At 44.2% G+C, this 20,892-nt stretch overlaps 1 protein-coding gene across 4 annotated transcripts in view; it reads left to right on the forward strand.

Moving 5' to 3' along the window:
- Window positions 1-15,134, forward strand: part of GATA3 (GATA binding protein 3) — a 29,426-nt gene extending 14,292 nt beyond the window's left edge. For 3 of the 4 annotated variants that reach the window (XM_030290368.4, XM_030290378.4, XM_030290358.4), the window contains exons 4-6: window positions 2,147-2,292; window positions 7,669-7,794; window positions 13,668-15,134. In XM_030290368.4, the coding sequence (XP_030146228.1) occupies window positions 2,147-2,292; window positions 7,669-7,794; window positions 13,668-13,952 (557 nt within the window). In that variant the 3' untranslated portion in view covers window positions 13,953-15,134. The remainder of the gene's footprint in view (window positions 1-2,146; window positions 2,293-7,668; window positions 7,795-13,667) is intronic. The other variant, XM_030290386.4, reaches the window with a different exon arrangement.
- The last annotated feature ends 5,758 nt before the right edge of the window (window positions 15,135-20,892 follow it).

The following is a 20,892-nucleotide window of genomic DNA, read 5'->3' on the forward strand; positions in this document are numbered from 1 at the left end:
TGTGTTTGTGTGCAGAGGAAAGGGCGATTAGTCAAAACTCTTTTCCCCCCTTTTATTTTTTTTTTTTCTCTCTATTTTGTTTTTCCGAGGAGGCTGCTGCGGGGTTGCCTGGCATGAATGAGATCAGTTTTCAGGGTTTTTCCAGGGTGACATTTACTCTGTCTGTCTGAGCAGGGACTGTCTCTATTTAGCTGATATGTTTGAGCTAATCCAATTATTTTCAGACTGCTGCACGCGACAGTTGCATTGTTTATCCAGCGCCAGGAACTTTAATAGAGTCCGGATGCGGTTAGAGTGACAAAAAAACCCAGACCTGTATGTTTTGTACATGAAAGCAGGAGAGAGAGAGAGAGATGGGGTGAAACAAAAGAGAGGGACAGAGAGTCAAACAGCCCGGGAGCGGCTGCCCCGTTTAACCGGAGGGGAACAAAACGACCTGGGTATTAACGGGACGGGCTCCCCGCCTGGCCCCAGTACGGACCGGGGGTTGTGTCCGGGGTAGGGACCGGTTTGTTGTCGCCCCGGGCGGTGCTGAGCATCCCCCGGCCGCTTCGGCGCCCGCCGAGCCGCAGCTCCCGCCGGAGCACCCACCGCCTGCGCGGTATTTTCAAACCGTCTCGGCCCCCCTCCACCCTCCCCTCTTGTTTTCCTTTTGCCACTTTCTGTTACTTTACCTTCTAGAAAGACATCTGCGGTTCGTGATAAACCAAACCCAGCAGCAACACCTATTTTTTTTTTTTTTTTTTTCCCTTTTAGAAGTTGATCTTAGCAAGCTAGGACCTTTCAGACAAAGAGGGTTAGAGCTGGAGAAAAAAAGAGGAAGGGGGTGATTTTGCAGGATAAAAGGATAAAAGAGGGAGAGACGGCTGCAAATGTATTTTTGTTGTTGTTGTAGTTGTTGGGGAGGTGTGAGAGAAGAGGGGTTCAGTGCGAAGGCTCTGGAAAAACGGTTGCCGTTTGTGGTTAGGGCACGGATGCCTCTTGCTCGAAGGCAGCACGGGCTGGGGCAGCGGGGAGCCGGCTCTGTGCTGAGCTGGCTGTGCTCTGCTCTGCCCGCCTGAGGTCTGCCACTGCTCTCAGGTGGCCCACGACAGACCTTAGGTACAAAAAAACTTCCCCCACTAAACCAAAGATGCAGCAAATACCCCCTCAACCTTCTGAAAGTAGCTGGCAGGCAGGGTCTGCACCCTCCCAGTTCCTTCCTCCAAGATGGGAACTGGTGGGCTGGGGGAGATCTCCTGCTGCAACAGCCAGGGAGAGGATAAAGAGGTGCCCAACAAGAAGAAGAAGGAGGGAAAGAACTTATGAGGCAGGCCTGGGGCTGTTTGCTATCCCAGATGGCCAGGATGGACCACCAGGCTGCAGATGTGGTGGGGAAACCAAAGGGGTTTCTCAAGGTTTTGCGTGGTGGAAGCTTAATTTCAAATTAATCAATAGCAGATATTTGTCGGAGTTGTTATGTATTGGCTGGAGCTGGGGAGATGTTTTGTGATTATTTTGGGGATACCTGATGTGGTTTGATCTGAGGCCAGAGGAAGAGCCCTCCAGGCTCATGAGTGCCCCTGGGAGCTGGAAGAGTGCTCAAGGAGTGACACTGGGGTCCTCATACACATCAGAAAGGGAGTCATGGACTTAAACTCTGTATCCATTATTTTGGATGTAGAGGGCTGGAGGCTTCTTGCAAAGCCTGCCAAGGTTTTTCTGGTGCCAGTAGAAACATGGGGTCTCCAGACTTGTAGAAGTCCTTAATCCAAAGGTGAGGGGAAATTGTCAGCTTCCCCTACTCCTCCAAAGAGACTCGTGGGAGGAGTGAGAGCTTCTCTGGGGAGCCCTTTGAGCCACTGTGGCAATCGGTTTGTCACTGTCACCATCCCTCCCCTGCTGCTGGGACACAGGCCTGATGCTGCATGTGGAGCGGCGCTGGGGAGGGGAACAGGATCAGAGCCCATCAGACTGTGCCAGGAACATTGTCCACTCATGGCTTTGGACCCTTGCTTGGAAATCCCGAGCTTGGGGGGGGACTGGCAGGGTCTGGCATGGCTGGGTCTCTTGGGAGGTTGTGGGGTTTTTTTGGGGAGGGAGGGCTCTCCCCAGCCCCTTTTATCTCTGTTTTCCCTAAGTGAACCATGTGCTCTCTTGTTTCCAGAAGGCAGGGAGTGTGTAAATTGTGGGGCTACCTCAACCCCTCTGTGGAGAAGAGACGGCACTGGGCACTATTTGTGTAACGCCTGTGGACTCTACCACAAAATGAACGGGCAGAACAGGCCCCTGATCAAACCCAAGAGAAGACTGGTGAGTCTCCTTCTATTTTATTCTTTCTTCTTCTTCTTCTCCTGCAACTTTTGCTTTCTATCTGCTGCTCAGGATGACAGGGAACCTCAGCCAGCTCCCACTGGTCCCACTGTGTCAGAGGGCTGTGAGGGAGGGATTCTTGCAGAGATGGGCCCAGCTGCAGTAGGCCTCAGTCGTCTGATCCTCTTGCAAACTGCAAAACAGGTTTAAAAATCAATATCCAGGGCTTCTTGCAAACCAGAATGGAGTTTTCAACTCCACACGGTGCTTCTGGATGGTGACCTGATGACAATGATGTGTTCCAAGCCCTAAGGGCAGGATAAAAATTTCCTAGTGTCCAAAGAGATTATCAGGAATACAGGGTTTCTCCTGGCTCTCCAAACTTCTGCCCTCCCTTTCTTAATGTGTCTCTATCCCCCTTGGCTGGTGGTGTCATGGAGAAGGGACCCAAACTTGATCCCGAGCATCACTGGGGCTTCAGACAGATCTTGGTCCTGCAAAAAAATGCAACCATTAGGTCCTGGTACCACTGGTGCATGGTGTGGTCATTTATATCTGTGCCATCTGGGTCTCAAAAGGTGTCACAAAGACACGAGGCTGAGAGGATGGTGAGTGTGCAAAGCCAAGAGTGTGCCCAGGCTACAGAAACTGGAGGAAGACAAAATGAGTGGGTAAATGTTTGCAATAATAGTTACAAGGCTGGTGACTCTTCTAAGCACAGGCAATACGTTACAGCATCCCCAGCGATCTGTTCATGAGTTTCCCTGGAAGCCACAAAAAGGTCTGGAAGCTGTGGGTATGGCTAGTAAATGTGTTAAAGTGTATTTGGCAAATAATCAGGCAGATACATCAAGCAGGGGAAAAAATTATGGTCCCTGCTTGGGAAGTTATTGAATGTTTTGAATCGAGACACATTGGGTTTTGTCAGGATTGACGAGGTGGTAGGGCTCCTGCGGGTTGCCTAAAATGTGGAGGAAAAGTGGCTCTCACCTTTCAGTGGAATTTCTGAGCTGATGGATGGATCTGGCCAGTTTGGTGAGGCTTGTGCCCAGCACGGCCAGACCCTGCAGGCAGGACACGGCTGGTTCATTTGTGTTCCCCTTGAAGGTGCTCACAGCTCTTAGGTCAGGATCAGCTCCCTTACCTGTGAGACACCCATAAAATTGTATCAGCTTTGTTCCCTCTGGCTCTGGGAAGCATTTGCAGGGTACCTTCCCAGGAAGGGCTATGCTGTGAGTGGCATCAGCAGTAACTCTGTCTGGCCATGTGAGTTTTGGGGAAGATGTGGGTTTGCTTCTCTACCCCGCCAAACTTCCTGTGTGTGAAACCTCTCCATGCCCTCCTGTACAGGCTTTTCCCATATAGGAAAATGTTTGTCTCTCTCATTTTTCATGGCCTTGTTAGAAAAGAGGAAAAGCTTTCTAGGGAGGGAAGTACAGGCTGGGATTTTGATTTTTTTTAGGCAGCTCTCTTGTTCTCTTCTCCTCCTCCCCCCAGCCCTTCTGTCTTAAACACACAGCCCTCCTTTTCTTTATATTTTTTTTCCTCGTTCTCTCTCTATGTGTAAAGTTAACTTCCTAGGAAAAAGCTGCCGGATATCTGAGCCCTGGAGATAACTCCTAAACAACAGCTCCGTTTCCCCAGTCCAAACACACAGGAGCTTGAGCATATCCAAACAAGCAGAGGGGGAGGCAGAATAGGAAAGCGGCTGGAAAGAGGGGGAGAGCTTTCAAAAAGTGTCTGATGGAACCACGAAAGAATGTCCCGAGTCACCCTGAGCCCGGCACATGTAAAATGAACTATATAAATAAATACATAGTAAAAGGTCATTCTTGGGGGAAAAAAAGGGAGGAAGAAAGAAAAGAAGTAAAGAGAGACTTTGTCTCGTATTATCGCTACAATCTTTGGGCATTTTAGTTAAAGTTACAAAAAGTTGCCTGTCTCTAAATGCGGCCTTTGCTAAATGTGAAATTTGATTTTTCTACTTCCTCCACCCCACCAACTCCCCACTGCCAACACTGCCTGGGAAAAAGAAAAAAAAAAGAGAAATGTCCCTGATGCTGTTTGCACCTATATTAATTTCCCTTGCTAACCTCTGAAAAAAAATTAGTCAGAAGGCACCAGAGGTGGGCTTGCATTTGCATTTTCTGTGCCTGGATGTGGACGTGCATGTAGCTGTGGCTTGACTGGATCGCTCCTGCTGTGAAGGCTGGGCAAGGCTGTGATGGAGGCTCAGGGTGGGGATCCAGCTCCTTCCCTCTGCCACAAGTTTCCTGCGTGACCTTGGGCTGGTTTCATAGGCTCTGATCACAGCTGCACTGAAACTAATGATAGGATTTGATGGGTGGGAGAGAGGAGGCAAAGAAATTCTTATATGCTGAGAACCCAGCCCAAGCCTTGTTAAATTCAATGGGCGTCTTTGTGAGGGTGTCCTTTAGGTGACAGGGATGAAGTCTTGCCAGCTGAGGGGACTCAGACAGCTCTGCTTCTTCTCGAGAGGGAAGGCGGAAGACCTGGAGATGTTGGCAGAGGGATCAAAATCAGGCAGGTGGTACCACACCATCACTGCCTGAAAAGTCTTCAGCCCTCCTGGAGGCCTTTCCTGTCCCTGTCACAGGCAGTGGCAGCCCCATTGCTGCTGAGATAAAATCTTCCTTTAGTACTTCTCCCATTCCCTGCCCATGCAGATGCAGAGCTCTCCGTTTCCATGTCAAGCCAAGCTGGTTTTGGAAGGATTACAGCCAATTTCTCAGCAGGCCCATACACATGCAATCTTATTTTAGGAAAATGATGCTTGGAGCTTTGTGGGTAAATGCAGACACTGAAAATGCCCCTTAATTAAGCATCTTTATTAGTACTTGGTTCCTCCAACCTCCTCAATTTCACCTTTTCATCACTGCTAGCGCTTATGAAGCTGTGCCTTTGCTCACCGGCAGCTGTGCCATGGGCTGTGGCCCTATAGATGATATGGGGCAGCTAATTAGTCATCCCATTACTGACATGGCCAGGCCGAGTGCTTGATTAGCGTCAGTGGATGCCATTGCTGGGAGCTTTACAATAGCGTTATTATTCATTGTTTCCTGCCCGCTGCCTGTGTCTCCGGTAGAAGTTGGTACAGCATAAAAGGTGCAGCCTGGGACTGAAAGAGCTTAAAATACTCAGCTAATGATGCTGAATTTTTGCAAGTGAAACACAGTAGTTGGAAATAGTTTAAGAGAAGACAGTAGATGTTGTGATTTATTTGCTTATTTAATGTCAGAATGTGTTTGAAGGCAGTGAGGTGGTAACCAGGCGTGTCTTTTGAACGCGCTTGCTGTAAGAGAAATTACGGCGAGCGCTGTGTAGAAACCCCAAATATCTTCAAAGGAGATGTTTCCCCTGTGTGGGCTGAGCCAAATATCACTGGTTTTTAGAAATTTCCTTAGGCTTGATTTTTGGGTCTGATAAAGGCAAAGCTGCCACCAAGAGACTCAATCCAGCCTCATGCCCCTCCAAGCCACGCATGCCGAGTGTCGGGAGTTGGGGGCTAGGGAGCTGCAGACTCTTCTCCAACTCTTTAGTGAGAACCTGGCTTTGCAAGCTGTTGTCTCCATGCTGCTTTTGGAACACATTCATTATTTCATTATCCTGGTGATTTTGAAGGGAGCCCAGTTTGGGCCCATGGCGTGTTCAGGAGATTGCGTGCATCAGTTCGGGGCTCTGCTCTTCATGGTGGGATGTTTCATCTTCTCTGCTGGTCCTAAGATTTTTTTCAAGTCCCATGTGCTGTCCCCAGCTCCTGCTTGTCACCGGCACAGAGAAGTCAGCTAAAGGCCTCCTTGGGACTGGCTTGGTTCAGAGTGGTTTATGGTCAGGCAAAATGGAACTATCCCTATGGGCAGCCTGAGAGAGCCACTTGCTGTCAGATCAGCCACTTTGTGATGCTTTCTAGTGCTCATGGACATTGTCTTATTTATTTTTTAGACAGTCCTTTCTGTCTAATTAAAAGAAAAAAAAGTCCTCCCCTATCTAAAGCAAAACCAACCCGTCCTCTCTCCACCTACGCCGCATTCAATTATGATTAAAATTGCAACATGACCTAACAAGAGTTGGTATTAATGCTAAGGCTGTGCCAGTGTCCATGTTTGCATTTTGGGTTTGTTGTACGTATCCAAATATGCGGTATTTTCTTTTTTTTTTTTTTTTTTTTAATGTTGCATGTGCTACAGTGTGCGGCTGTGTGGGGTGAGGGGTAAATTTGAAACAGTAAGAGCACAAAGGAGAGCATTAAAGGCTCAGTTCTGCAAGGTGCCAAGCATTGCTATGATCTGGCAAATCGCTTAAGCACATGTTTTAACTTTAAGCACATGAGCAGTTCCATTGAAAGCAATGCATTGGGATGAAATCAGAGCTCTGGGACCATGTCATATTGATGAAGAATAGATAGGATGGGGATCTAAAGGTCTTTTTTTTTAGGAGCTGTAGGCATTTGCACACACGCAAACCCACAGACGCACTCACACAGCATTCTGAAAACTCCTGTTCCTCCTTCCGAGGCAGAAGGACAATTTGTTTGCTGAAGTTACAGTTTTTAAATGATAAGTACGAATTTATGCATGTGAAAGAACAGCTTTACTAAATTTGACTTTGCTAAGTCATTATCGCAGCTAACAAAAAAAGCTTCTGTATACACTTTGCCACGTAGATTTTTTTCTTGTTCCTACCATTTTATGAAATGGTAAATTCTTCTTTCAGGCTTGTTACCGATCCTTAAATAAACATGAAGGTTTGGGCTGAGAAAAGGGTGTAATTAAAAAGTTGGGATTCTTGCTCTTTGCCACAGTGTTATTTCCGATCTGGAGCCTGTCTCCTTTGAAGCTGAGCTGAGTTTACGGGACCGGGCTGTGCTTGCGGTCGGGCCGGGCGAGCAGCTGCCCACCCGGGTCTCACCCGGCACTCGCTGGAGCCAGAGTGACTCACGCCCTTGACTCCAGCAATTGCCAGTTCAGGCCCTGACTGCAGAATTAGACCCCTGGGGGGTCTGGGAGAATTAAGATGGAAAGACATGTTGGCATTTAAATAACATTTTCCCCTCTGGAATGGGCTGTGCCAGCGCTGCTAATTTTGATGACTTCTATCAGAGGTTTAGCACTCACTTTTAGGATGCCCTTTGGCACCTGATTCAGTTCACATATAATTTGGGATTAAAGTACCTTGGGGATTTTTTTTCCCAATTATTATTTGTTCTCACAAGCCAGTTTCTGGAGGCCTCTGCTGATGTGCGTCAGTCTTGCAGGGTTGATGTTTTCTTTCTCAGAAATTTTGCTGATTGCATTTTTTTTTTTTTTAACAAGGGTGTTTTTCTCTTCCTCTCTTCTCTTTCCCTCCTTCCCACAGTCTGCAGCCAGGAGGGCGGGCACGTCCTGTGCAAACTGTCAGACCACCACTACCACCCTGTGGAGGAGAAATGCCAACGGCGATCCCGTCTGTAATGCCTGTGGGCTCTACTACAAGCTGCACAATGTAAGTGTGACTGTAATACTCAATAATGGGCCCTCATATTTGGTGCTCAATGGTCCAAACTCTTCCTTAACTGGAGGATTTCCAGTCTCGGGTGGTGCCGAGACCTCTGTTATCCCTTTGGGGACCTTGGGGTTTGGAGCGATGAGTCGTCAGCCTTTCGAACGTGGCCTATCCAACTTGGGGAGGTATAAAACAAGGCTGTCCATGGGTAAAGTTAGAGCTTTTCCTTGCCTGAGCCAAGAAAGGAGAGGTAGGTCAACACAGAGAGACATTATCTTCTGCTGACTGGGCTCATAGAGTTGGAAAAGACAACACAGTGTCCTGCAAGCCGGTACCCTTCTTATGCATAGCTTGGTTCCTCCAGCAAATACAAACTCTGGAAAAAAAGAAATATGTGCCAGAAGCTATTTAGATCATTCTTGGGTTTGTGGCTGCCTTTGTCCAGTCCCCAAAGACGATTTATTTAGGCTCTGTGCTTGTGCTGGTTGATGCAAACGAGTCCCAAACCAAAATAGGACTTGATTTAGTTAGCGGGTTGCAGAGTCTGCTTAACCTGTGATGAGAATTTCAAAGCATCTGTCATGGAGGGGAAGGAGAAATGAAATGAAATGGTTGGCAGATTTAATCTAATATCTCCATGCAAAGCCAGCTTGCAGGAACCAGGGATATGTGCCCCAGGGAAAGAGCTAAAGGGACCTGAAAAGTCTTCTACTGAATAATACTGCTAATAAAGGAGACTTAAGGCTACTCCTGTTCCTCTCATTCCACATGTAGCATTAGAATAATTATTATGTCAAAAGAAGGAAAAGACTTGCAATTTCTCTGCTTTGATATATTTTTTTTTCCACCAGTGGTTGATTGCTTTGTGTTTGGTTTGGAAATCTGGGGCTATGTTTTGCCCTTATGTCCACCCATGGAAACACATCAAAGATGTATCGGGTTTCATGGGGCATCCAACCCTTGTGGTATCTCAGTCCCTTCCAATTGTTATTGCAAAGTGTTTGGTTTCTTAGGATGAGTAAACAAGTTTGGATTAAGTAGAAAAAAACCCCAACAAGCAACCAGGCTAATTTCTCACCTGTTTCATGGGAGGCATCTCTCTTGGAAAAAAGGAAAATGTGTTTACCTTTTAGTGGGCAGGTGTCTCAGCACGCTTTGAGTCTCATGTAGCAAGTAAAGCTTGTCATCAAACTCTCAGTGTGATCACTGCAAACACACTGGGTTGGACCCAGAGTGAAAACTCTCAGAAGATCATGAGAAAATATTCTGTTTGCTATTTCCTTGGCAAGAAGGGATCAAGGTCAGCCAGCTTCACTGAGCAGGGGATATATGCTTATGCTCTGTTTCCATTTTTGCCTTGTAACCACCAGTGGTAGGACTTAAATCATATAGTTTGGGAAACCTCTAAGGAGCTGCTCCTCCTGTAGCCAGCAAAGCCCTTTGAAGAAAAAAGGCCCTTCTCAGGTGGTGCTGGTGGATTCCTGTTGTTTCAATGGGGTGACTTCTACCCTTGAAGACAGCGTAGTTCCTCCCCATACCCGCAAAAGATGGCAGGATGATGAATTATGATGTGTCTACTTCCATTGTAGACATCTGACTGGAGAAATCTCCTCCTGAAGTGTTCAGAATGGTGTTTGAGTGCTGAGGTTCTCCAGAAATGTGCCTGCAAGAGCACATCCTTTTCTTTTTTGCACTAACACTGCAAACCTAGTTGGCCTGAATTGACCTCTATATCCAGTGTTTAGGGAAACACCGATCCAGCTGTGAAATTTGTGACATGGGGCAGGCCTTGAGCACATTGGAACCATATTCATATTCATTAAAAACACCAACAGCTGCTTAAAAGCTCAGCACAGCTACTTACCAAAGTCAAGTAGTATCTTGCCTTATGAGCAACGTCATTAATGGATCCTGCTTAAATGAAACCCCCAGAGGACTGAGCTCCTGTGTGCAGCAAAATAACCAGGCAACGATACTGAAATCTAGATATGAGTGGGTAGAGCCTTTTTTTTTTTTTAATTTTCTTAAAGTACTTACCAAAGTATTTAGTATTTAGTATTTAGTATTTAGTATTTAGTGAAGTATTTACTAAAGTATGTAGTTATGACTGTGGTGAGAAGTGTGGTCTTGCTCCCTGTGTGTATATTATTTCCTGATTTCCATCAGGAGAGGGGTCAGAAATAGAGAGGCTGATTGTAGCATGTCCCTCCCAAGCAGCTGTCAGCATGGATGTTGTGTCAGTGCCAGTGGAAGGTCTTTGGATGCTTGGAAGTTGACTTAACCCTGTTTCAGGCTAGGCTGTAGCAAATTCCTGTCTGCTGTTTTATCCACCCCCACTCCCCATTTTTTCTTTTCTTTGGGTTTAATGAAATTTTCTGGGACCTTAACATCGTTAGGATATTTTAATGGATTGATCTGCAGTTGAAATTTACCCAGATTTTATGTCCACACCGGGAACGATTACAGTGAAAAGGCTAATTTTTTTCCATGGTGTTAATTTTTTCATGGAGCTATATCAGTTTGTTTTACTGTTGATTCCCACAGCTTAAGCAAACCCATTTGTCAGTAGGATATAAGCAATAATCATAATAGTCTTGGGGTGCATTTAGTGAGGCTGTTGGCATTCCTCCCACTGACTTCAACAAGAGCTGGCTCCATTAACACCAGTATTAACAATGAGTAATATTTCACATTGATACGGTGCCTTTCATCCTGTGGCATCCCAGAGTGCTTTCTAAGATACAGCCAGCCTGGAAGATTAACCCAACGTTGTAATGACTATGTCTGAAGGATAAATCCACTTCAGTGACAGGGCCTTATTGAGGTCAATGGCAAAATCCCATTGTCTTCAGTCAGAGCAAGATCAGACCTAGAATGGTTAAGACTATCCCCTGGATTTGATCTGTTGAATATGAGGTTCTCATTCTTGCTATTTTAGTCCTTAGAAGTGGGATGAGCCTTCCCACACTTCAGGAGTGGGTGGGGGTATACCTTGGTGCAGGTGCACAGCAGGCTGGCCGGGGTCTGTAGAAGTGAGTGATTTGCCATTATTTTTGGTAAAATTCATCAGAAAAGTCCCCTTTCACAATACCCTAAAGCAGCCCTGTGTGTCCTGAGAGCAGAGCAGTCAGTATTTTGCATATGATAAAACAAAGAGCATAATTCCTGCCCATAATTAATTGGCTCCATCTGAAATTAATGGATTTCATATACATGTGTTGGGCTGGTTTAATTTTAATTTAGCATGTGTTTGTCATTTTTATCAGAATGAATTTTCACGGAGAAGGTCTTCCCTCCGGGTCTTTCATTTCTCTACCCCAGAAAGAGAGATGGGTCCTTGGCTTTGATGTTTTGGGGACCACTTTTACCCTTCTGTGACTGGTCTTTGAAGTCACTGGAAGGAATTTCCAGCTTGCTGCTTTGATTGTGCTGGTTCCTGACATTTATCTGAATCTTTATCTGTTTGGCTCTGGGGTTAGTTACCTGCTCGGAGTGTGAGACCATTTGCACTGGGATGATGTCGCCAGCCAACAGCTTGGATGGCAGCTCTGACCCCAGCTCTGGGGCTGGCCATGGCTTTGTCACCTTCCTGACCCAGAGCTGGTGCTCCCATCCTTGAGTTTCACATAAAATTATGGCCTGGTCCATCCTGTTCTTACAGATTGAGTGAAACAGGAGAATTGCTTTAGGGAGGTGTTCACTGTCTTGTGGGACATGACAGCAAGGAAGGGCCAGGACCCTGTGCTTGTTCCAAGACCCAGAACAGCCCCAGTCCCACCACCAGCCTTATGTCACTTTGCCACAACCAGCTCCTAAGCTTGAAACTTTGCTGCTTCAACTGGAAATTGGTTCTGGCTGCCCCTGAGCCTTTGTGTTGTGACCCAGATCCTCATTTGAAGCTTGTGGGGCAGGGGCTGTGTGTGCTTCCCTAAATCTGAGCTGGATTTATAAGGGATTGGCACTTCCTGGCCTCCTCTAATGTTGCTGCCTGGTGGGGCTCACCTGGGACTTCTTCCTGGCTTTGAACCTGGGCAACACATCCCTATTAAAAACTTAAAACAGGCTGGGCAAAGCTTTCCAATCCCAGTCTGCAGCAAAGGGCCATCCTTGTGTGTGAATCCTCATTGCCTCAGTGAGGACAGAAAGCCAGGGGAGCAAGTTATGTTGTGTTTGGAACCCACAACACTTTAAATTTTGCTTTTTGCTGTCACAGGGCAGTTGTTGGGCTGCTCATGGGCAGAATCTTCCTTCCTGCCTTTAGCTGTTGGCAAGCAGGGCTGCTCTCTCCAGCTCCCTTTATCCAGAGACAGAGGAATCAGCCTTTTGTTCACCCATTTTTAGGTGAGGTGAAGGCTCTTGTCACTGCTGGTATCAAGAGCCTGGGGTCACAAATTCAGACTGGAATGACAAACCCCCAGAGATGAGCCTGGTCCTTCCTCTCCCCTTAATTCCATCTTTACATGTAGCAGGGACCTATTTTGTCCTGGACTCCCTGGGGAGAGGAACCCAGGAATGATTCTTATGCTGTGAAAAGGGACCAGAAAGGGGCTGAGGAGCAACAAGTGAAACTTTGCTGTGATCTGGAAGAAGGGAGTGCTTTGGTCCTTGCGCTGATTTAGGGTTTATGGACAAAGAGTTGCTCAGGTCCTTTGCAGGAACATCTTTTCATTGTCCTTCACAGTAGATCCTGGTGCAGGATCCATTTTTTCTAACTTTGTAGAATGTCCATCAGCACCATCACATGCTCACCTTTACTTTAAAAAATGGCTCTGCCTCAGGGCAATTTACTGCCTTCTGCTATAGGTGAAATCCTGCAGAGGAGCCAGAGCAAGACCCATTTACAGTCTCAAACCCAGATTTTTAAGGTTGTTTAGGGACATTGGAGGCATAAATCCCTTCCCAAGCGTAGTTTGTGGGAATTTCATGTCACCTGTGCTAGTGCATGTTGTGATGCTGACTCTCTATGCAGTATAGAATCATAAAATCATGGAATGTTCTGGTTTGGAAGAAACCCACTGGAATTATCAAAGTCCAGCCCCTGGCCTTGCACAGGACAGCCTCAAGTAATAAGAATAATAAGAATTTCTTACAGCGTGTCCAACAGATCTTTTGCTAACATTTCCTAACCCTGATGGATGCATGGATGATCATTTCTGCTGTGTAGTTTCAGGAGGAGAATTTAATGTTTATTTTCCCTACAGATACGTTTGTATGCGTGTAGAAAATGCTTTCCTGGTCAGCACAGATACCTGTTTTAGCCTCCCTAAAAAAAACTGGAAGCCTTTAGAAATCAAATCAGATTAGCTAAAGAAAACCAGAAAGGATGATCAGAGCAAAATCTTTGGAAAGAAGAAAAATAAGACAAAAACCTGTCCCTTTTGTGAAGAGCTTCCCAGCTTCTTAATGGAGCTGTGAAAACCTGAGACCCCTCACAACACTGAAATGCCAGCAGTTCTTGCTGCTAATGGTTTTAGATCAGACAGGAAGCCTCAGGGTGAGACGGTGTCTGTGGGGAATATTTCCAGGAGGTAATGATTGGTTTCATACCTAAACACAATGCAATTACCTAATGTGCAGATTGTTGAAATTTTTCAGCTGTTGTGAATTATTCCTGTATGTTTTGCTCCTGTGTGGCTCTGCCAGCAAATTTCTGTTGTCTTGTCTTCAGAAATTTCAACTGAGCTTGGGATTTCCTGGAGGGGTTTGAATTTTGGGATGGAAATGGAGAGGCTGGGTAGCACATGGTGTGTACAGGGGAAGAGGGGGGCTGTGACCAGCTGGTCCTGCTGGGCTGGGGCATGGGGTACATGGATCCCATGGTGATTTGGGGAGAAGGGATGGAAGCACAAAAAAAATAATTGATTTTTGTTTAGATTAACAGACCCCTGACTATGAAGAAAGAAGGAATTCAGACCAGAAACCGAAAGATGTCTAGCAAATCCAAAAAGTGCAAAAAGGTCCATGACAACCTTGAAGACTTTCCCAAGAGCAGCTCCTTTAACCCCGCCGCCCTCTCCAGACACATGTCCTCCATCAGCCACATTTCACCTTTCAGTCACTCCAGCCACATGCTGACCACACCGACACCGATGCATCCTCCATCCAGCCTCTCCTTTGGACCTCACCACCCCTCCAGCATGGTCACTGCCATGGGTTAGCAAGAGACTCCCCTGCTGAATGCTTACGGTCTCAAAATGAGATTTACTTTATATACTACTTGCATTTTTGCAGGCGTGTGGTTATGGGTCTGACGTCCCGAATCAAATGGGAGAGGGAAAAAAAAAGAATTAAAAAAAATTAAAAAAAAATTATTTGAAGGCGTAAAAGAGAGAGAAAAAAAATTAAAAATGCAGAAAAAAACTACAAAAAGCACAAAAAAGGAAAAAAAAAGAAAAAAAGAGAAAAAAAGTTAAAAAAAATGTTTTAAAAAAGTGATGTTTGCCACTTTTTAAAGGAACTCACTATGGCGTCTATGTATTCTTATCCACTGAATCTGGATACCATTTGTGAATAAGCCATTCAGAACTTGCATTCCCTATTGGACAGGATCTCTAGTGCTGTGAAAAAATAAAATAAAATAAAATAAAAAACGCTGAACATTGCATATAACTTATATTGTAAGAAATACTGTACATTTGAGGAAGACTTTATTGCATCTGAGGAGCTGTAAAGAAAAAGGCATGAAGGACTCCGAGAGAATTTTTTTAAAGGAAAAGAAAAAAAAAGAAGATGGGAGGACAATTTAAAAACCAGAAAAACAAACAATGCAGACCAAGAGGAAACGCGGTCTTATGAACAAATGGACCAACTGCCAGTCATGTCTTCTCCTTTTATTTTATTTTTATTTTGGTTTTTATTTTGGTTAGTTTTTATTTTGGTTTCTTTTTTTTTTTTTTTCATTTCCGGGGAGGGGGAGGGGGCTGGCTAGAACGGTTTTGATGATGCATTAACTAACTAACTAACTAAATAACTAAATAAATAAAACCTGTAGGGAGATCATTCATTTTGGGCCACGGGCCCTTTACATAGGAGGTACCAATGGTGTCAGGCAATCAGTGTTAACATGCGGACATTGCCAACAAGGGGGTTTCAGATAGCCATTCTCCAGGTCTATGCGCATTGTGAACAAGTTCCTGTAATTGTTGTTTGTATGTATAATTCAACGCACCAAAATAAGAAAGATGTAGATTTATTTCATCCTATTATACAGACTGAATGGTTGTACAAATTTATTTACTGCTAGTGATAAGACCTGCTTTTTTGTTTTGTTTTGTTTTGTTTTCATATTTTTTCCTCTTTTTTTTTTTTTTTTGAGAATAAACTAGATTAAATTCTGTTGACTTAACAGTGTTTTGTGCTTGGGGGTGGGCAAATGAATATTTTTGTTTCTTTATTAATTTTTCTTAGCGTTTGTTTGGATGGTATTTATTACATAGTTACCACGGGTACGGGAATGTCTGTCTCTGCGCTCATGCTGACAGCCAAAGCAATGTTTGCAGTGGCTTGATAAAAAAAATGATAAATCACAGAACAAAGGAAAAAAACCCTCAAAAATAAATGGACTGCATGTTAGTGTAACCCCACTGTCCGGTGTGTGCTCCCTGTCCCTTGAATTGCAGCCCACCCGCTGCCCCTGTGTGATTTTGGGCTCCCAGGTGGGATGGGTCCCTTTGGGTCTCAGGCAACCACGACAAAAGTGGTGTTGAGGACAATTTGGGGCTGAGATAAGTGCAAAGGTACAGCAGGGTCCTCGTGAGCCCAGCTGCTTTTGAAAAAAACAAAGGTTTTGGAGAGGAGCTGGAAAAGCACATTCTGCTCTGTCTCATTGAGTACTCAGTGACAGATTAAATAAGCAACAGTTGAGATGTTGATGTGAAATCAGGATGGACCAGGTCTGTCCTTCTCTTGGAGTAATAGGCAGAATCCATTATGAAAGGCTGGATTTGATAAGAGAAGAAAATCCACAAAAATTCAAAGGACATTAGCCAGTCTCATCCTGCAAGAACTCTCTTTGAAACAGTGCAATTTTAATTAATATTACTATTGATAACAGCTGAGTTTGGCTCTTATTGTTTCATTTCTGGTTGTTAAATCCTTAGGAAGCCATCCTTCTTTTAGTTTTCAGAGTTTACTAATCCAGCTTCTTTATACTACCATAAGGGTTTAGAATTCACCTTCCAAATGAAGGGTTAAACTTCTTATCAAACCACTCCATTTGCTGGAGATTTAAGCGCAGCGTGATAAGACAGAGGTTACCAAGGCTGTGAGAAAATGCTTAAAAAATCCCAAACAAAAATACAACCCCCAAATGTAGAAAACCTCAACAGACGTGACTGGCAAATTATTTTTATATTTTTAATGCTGAGTGAAATATTTCACCCAGAAATATGTGCACTCCTGTCTGTCAATGCCAGGTGGATGGAAAAATATCATCCTATGTGTCACAGCTGTTTGAACCCACTTTCTCTTGGGTGATCTCTGGAGGGAGGGGTAACAGTGGCGTGGTCTAATCTGCTGCTGCTGCAGGATGGTTCACACGAGCAAGGGTGTTGCAGAAGGAATAAAACACTTCAAATCTTTCAGGATGATTATACAGAGGTCAGAGAGTTGGTGATTTGGGAATGGGGGAGGAGGGGCAGAGGGTTGACCTTTATCTGGGCTCTTTCTCTCCTGTTTCAAAGTGAACCTGGTTAAAGTATGTCTACCGTAAGGAGGATTTGGCAGATGGAAGAAGAACAGGCAGTAATCATTTTGTAATGTTGTTTATTCTTTCCTTTCTTTTCTGTTGACAAAAATGTGTAAAAAAAAATCAGAACAAATGGTACACATTTAGAATCTTATGTTAATCACCTTTCTACTTTCTCAATGAATACTTTAGGCATAAAGACTAAATGTTGAAATAAAACAGAGTGAAGAATTACCGAGATGCAAATGGAGATCTTGTTGGCTCCTAATTAATCATCTGTGAACTATAAAGCTATTTTCAATTAGCCTGACAAATCAAAGGAAATAATCATCTTTGCTGATATTAAGCTTGAGAGATTATTATTTTTTAATTCACAATGCTACAACCTTTCCCTCCTTTCACTCATAAACAGATTGCAGTTGGACTAAAATATTGATTCCAGGATCTCAGCAATGGCAAAAATTAGAGGAGGATTTGCATGGCAGATTTTTGCAGTCAGCAATTATTGTAGTTTTTTTCCCATTTTCTTTAGATGGAACTAGCTCCTGAGTTTCTCTCTTTAACACTTTTTTCCTCAAAAGTTCTTGAAATACATTCTTGCAGTTTCCTTCTGATGTTGTTTCACAGGTCTTAGGGGCATTGAGTGAAATGAAGCAGGATTGGGGCCAGCCCAGAGAATGAGCATCCTGTAAAGGACACAAATGGAGACACTCTGTCTGCATATACTCTAGGAAATATATACATTTTGTCTAGAGACTTCTTACATCAATTATCTTATATTTCAATGTCAGGAGGAGGATGAACAGAATCCCTAAGATCACATCCCCCCAGCTACCACATAAGATGCTAAAGTAACATTAGTGTTCTATCAATTTCTCAATTAATTTTTATTTTTTAAAATTGTATTCTCTTTGAGCAAATTTTAGTATCTTGAAGGGTTTTGTTTGTGTGTTTGTGCTTATATTGTACGTTGCTTTGTTTTGTTTGCTTGGGTGGACTTTTATTCCCTCTTTTCTTTGCTTTGATGACTAAAATCTGGTTTACAGAACAGGCTGAGAGCTGTTGTTCTTGGGCAAACACCTTGTGAATGGCCACTCTGCCTTTCTTCATTGCTGAGATTGCAGGGAAGAGCTGATGATGGGCAGGTTGGAGCAGGAAAACCCTCTGAGTCATGGATCCACTTTGATAATCTATATTCTGCAGAAAACACCACGGAAGTAATTAGTGGGGTCAAATCTTGTGGTCTTTTTGCAGGCAAAATTCCTTTTGGGAATTTGAGTGAGTAATAGCTGCTGTGCTGCTGTGTCTGTTGCAGCTACATTTTACTCCAAGCAAAACTCCACTGAACTCAGTGGAAAGATTCCTAATGAGTAATGCAAGGAGACTTGAATCAAGACATCCTATGTATTATTTTCAACCTTCTCACTTTGATTTACCCAACCCACAGAAGAGGAGACTGAGGAGAAGCCTCCTAGCAATCTACAGCTTCCTCACCCAAAGGGGATGTGCAGTGGCAGGAACTGATGTCTCCTCTCTGGTGACAAATGACACGACCTGAGGGCATGGCCTGAACCTGAGTCAGGGCAGGTTTAGGTTGGATATCAAAAAAGGTTCTTCACTCAGAGGGTGTTTGGGCACTGGAACAGCCTCTCTGGGGATGTGGTCACAGCACCAACCCTGACAGAGTTCAAGGAGTGTTTGGACAATGCCCTCAAGGCACGTGGCTGGAACTCCTGGGGTGTCCTGTGCAGAGCCAGGAGCTGGACTCAATGATTCTTGTGGGTCCCCTCCAACTCAGGGCATTCTAAGATTCCAGGATCTCAGTTAATGCTTTAGCTCTACTGCTCCCATAGCAATACACACAGTGCACACAGCTGTTGTGATATTGAAGGGATATTTTTAAGATGACCAGCTTCAGTGTTTTGAGGTTGAAGAAAATAGAAATATTGCAATTAGCGTAATCTGCAAACTTTAAATTTTTATCCTGTGCTTTTGAATCACAAGCTGAGTTAGGATGCATCTAGACCTGCATTTAGGTTCAGATTAGCAACGTGTTTTTGAAGTGATTACCTTGGAATGATGAGATTTTACCTTGGCTCATGAAGCACGGTTTCCTTGGACCTCCACCTACTACACTCATGGCAACTCAGTCCTCAGGGCCACAATAAAATTACGCTGAAATTACCCCCAAAATACGGTCTTTAAGTCCTCAGCATGGGTTGTTTTCCTCTCCAGAATCATTTGTATTTCTAATGTCCACAGACTCATAGGCCACAAATTCTCATACTCATTTTTAGTCACTGAGACTCTTGATTCACTCAAGACTGGCTTTAATCTGGGGAGGAATCAGGGTGGGTGATGAAGGGACAAGAGGGAACCTGCTTTGTTTTTTGCAAAGATTAGGAGGTGTTTGGGAAAACAAACCAAAAGAAATCCTTACTGAAAAAAACCCTGTAAATTAAGCCTTTAAAATGTCCTATTTACCCTGACTTCTTCCGGTTTACCCCTTCTATAGAGGTCCTGTATGGCATTGGGAAACTCAACCCAGTCTTGTCACAAGGAAACAGGTACTAAATGTGTGATCATCATTAAGATGCCAAATTTCACACCCTGAACTCTGATTTTTGGGTGCAGAACTCTCAGTGGCATCTAAAACCAGAGAGTCTCATGCTTGTATTTATCCTTCAAAATATCAAATATAAAATTGTTTAAAAATACAATGTTCATCTCGACCTGAACTGCAAATCCAGTGCTTAATTTCTTCCACTTCCTCCCATCCCTAAATCTGAGGAGAAGATATGTTATGAAGATAAATCCATCACTTGGGCAGAGTTTGGATGCAGGCTGATGAGCACCATGGAAAACCCATCAGCTTTGACATGTCTGCAGGAAAGCAGGAGGGAGGAGTAAGCAAAATAAAGGTCCGTGGTTCAGGAAGGGCAATGTCCTCCCTGTGCCCTGAATGAGGCAAAGGAAAAAAAAAACAAACAGGTGTGACTGTCATATGTAGAAGGAACAAGAGAGGAGGAGAGAGCGTGAATAATTCAGACTGGTCTTTCCTAACATTTTGGTGGCTGATTTTTTAATCTTCACACTTTTTTTTTTTTTTTAATGCAATTTTTGGTTGAATTCTTCTGTAGAAATACACATGTAGAGTTATAGGTGGGAGCTTATGGGTGGTATGGACTCCCTACCTTGTTACAAAGGAAATGGAATGTGTGCTGTGCCTGTGCATGGGTGTCTCCATACCCAGAGACTTGGAGGGCCCCTGTGTCACCTGGTTGTCTCTGCTGGTTCCATGGGTTCCTGTGTGCATATCTAAGCTACAGCTCTACAGAAACCACGGCACAACACAAATGTATAGCAAATTTGTACCTGTTTCAAACAATTCCCTGAGGCTATGCAGACTCCCGGGTGCATGTTGGATCACTCTATTGTAGAAGTATATTTCCCTTGTTATAAGTTTAAATTAAGGCTTTGACCTGAAGCTCAACTCATTTTTTTCTCAAGGTACAAAACACCTGGTTATTTAACCTGTCCTTTTACATTTCCACTCTGGGTTACTGTCGACTGCAGAAGCACTGAAATAATTAATGAAAACTTGTCCTCTGGGAAGACAAAAGTGACTGAAATGCTCAGGGAAATTTTGCTTGCAAAAATGCTGGTGTTCATGCTAACATGGATAATTAGTGAACCACCTGCATGCATACTTAGACTTAGCCCATGACCATTTTAATTCCCAATTATTATTTCATTGTAATATTACAGTGCAACTGTTTATTTCACTGTGAGAGAATCATATTAACCTTCTTACACTTCTTGAGTGGATAACTTTTCCTGCTAAATCACAAATCACCCAGTGCATAACTCAGGGTGGTCCCATGGCTGCAGGTAGCACTGCTGTCTACAGACCTACATTTCTTTATTCCAAGTCAGAATACAATCCTTCAGCTCCAGTTCTGCTTTCAATTACACTCTTCCCTGATATTCACCAGTCATAGAGGAGCTTCTTTTCTCAGCTGCAACCATTGTGAAAAATTAAGAAGTCAGAAGAAATGAAGTCACAGTACGGGCTGCTGTGAATGCAGGAGGTGATGATGATTTTTTTTTGACACTGGTGGTTTGTTCCCCCCATACCAAGACTGCCCATGGCTAGGGAGGGCAGAGGATCCCTCTCTGCAAGAGGTGAAGTTGCCTGGCAAAACCTCAAGCCAGTTACAGAAGGTCATCCCTCTTCTCCACGCATGCAGAAATGATGGCTGATGAATTTACTTCCTGCAGCGTCGCACTGGAGCAGATTTATAGATTCTGTGATAAATTTTAAACTATATTTAGGGATTCTGAGGAAACAGTAATGAATAGACACAGGTCCTGAACTGTTATTCTTGACTGCAGCTGCTTCATAATAGACT

The sequence above is a fragment of the Taeniopygia guttata genome, chromosome 1A, assembly GCF_048771995.1.
Source record: "Taeniopygia guttata chromosome 1A, bTaeGut7.mat, whole genome shotgun sequence".
NCBI classification, from domain to species: domain Eukaryota; kingdom Metazoa; phylum Chordata; class Aves; order Passeriformes; family Estrildidae; genus Taeniopygia; species Taeniopygia guttata.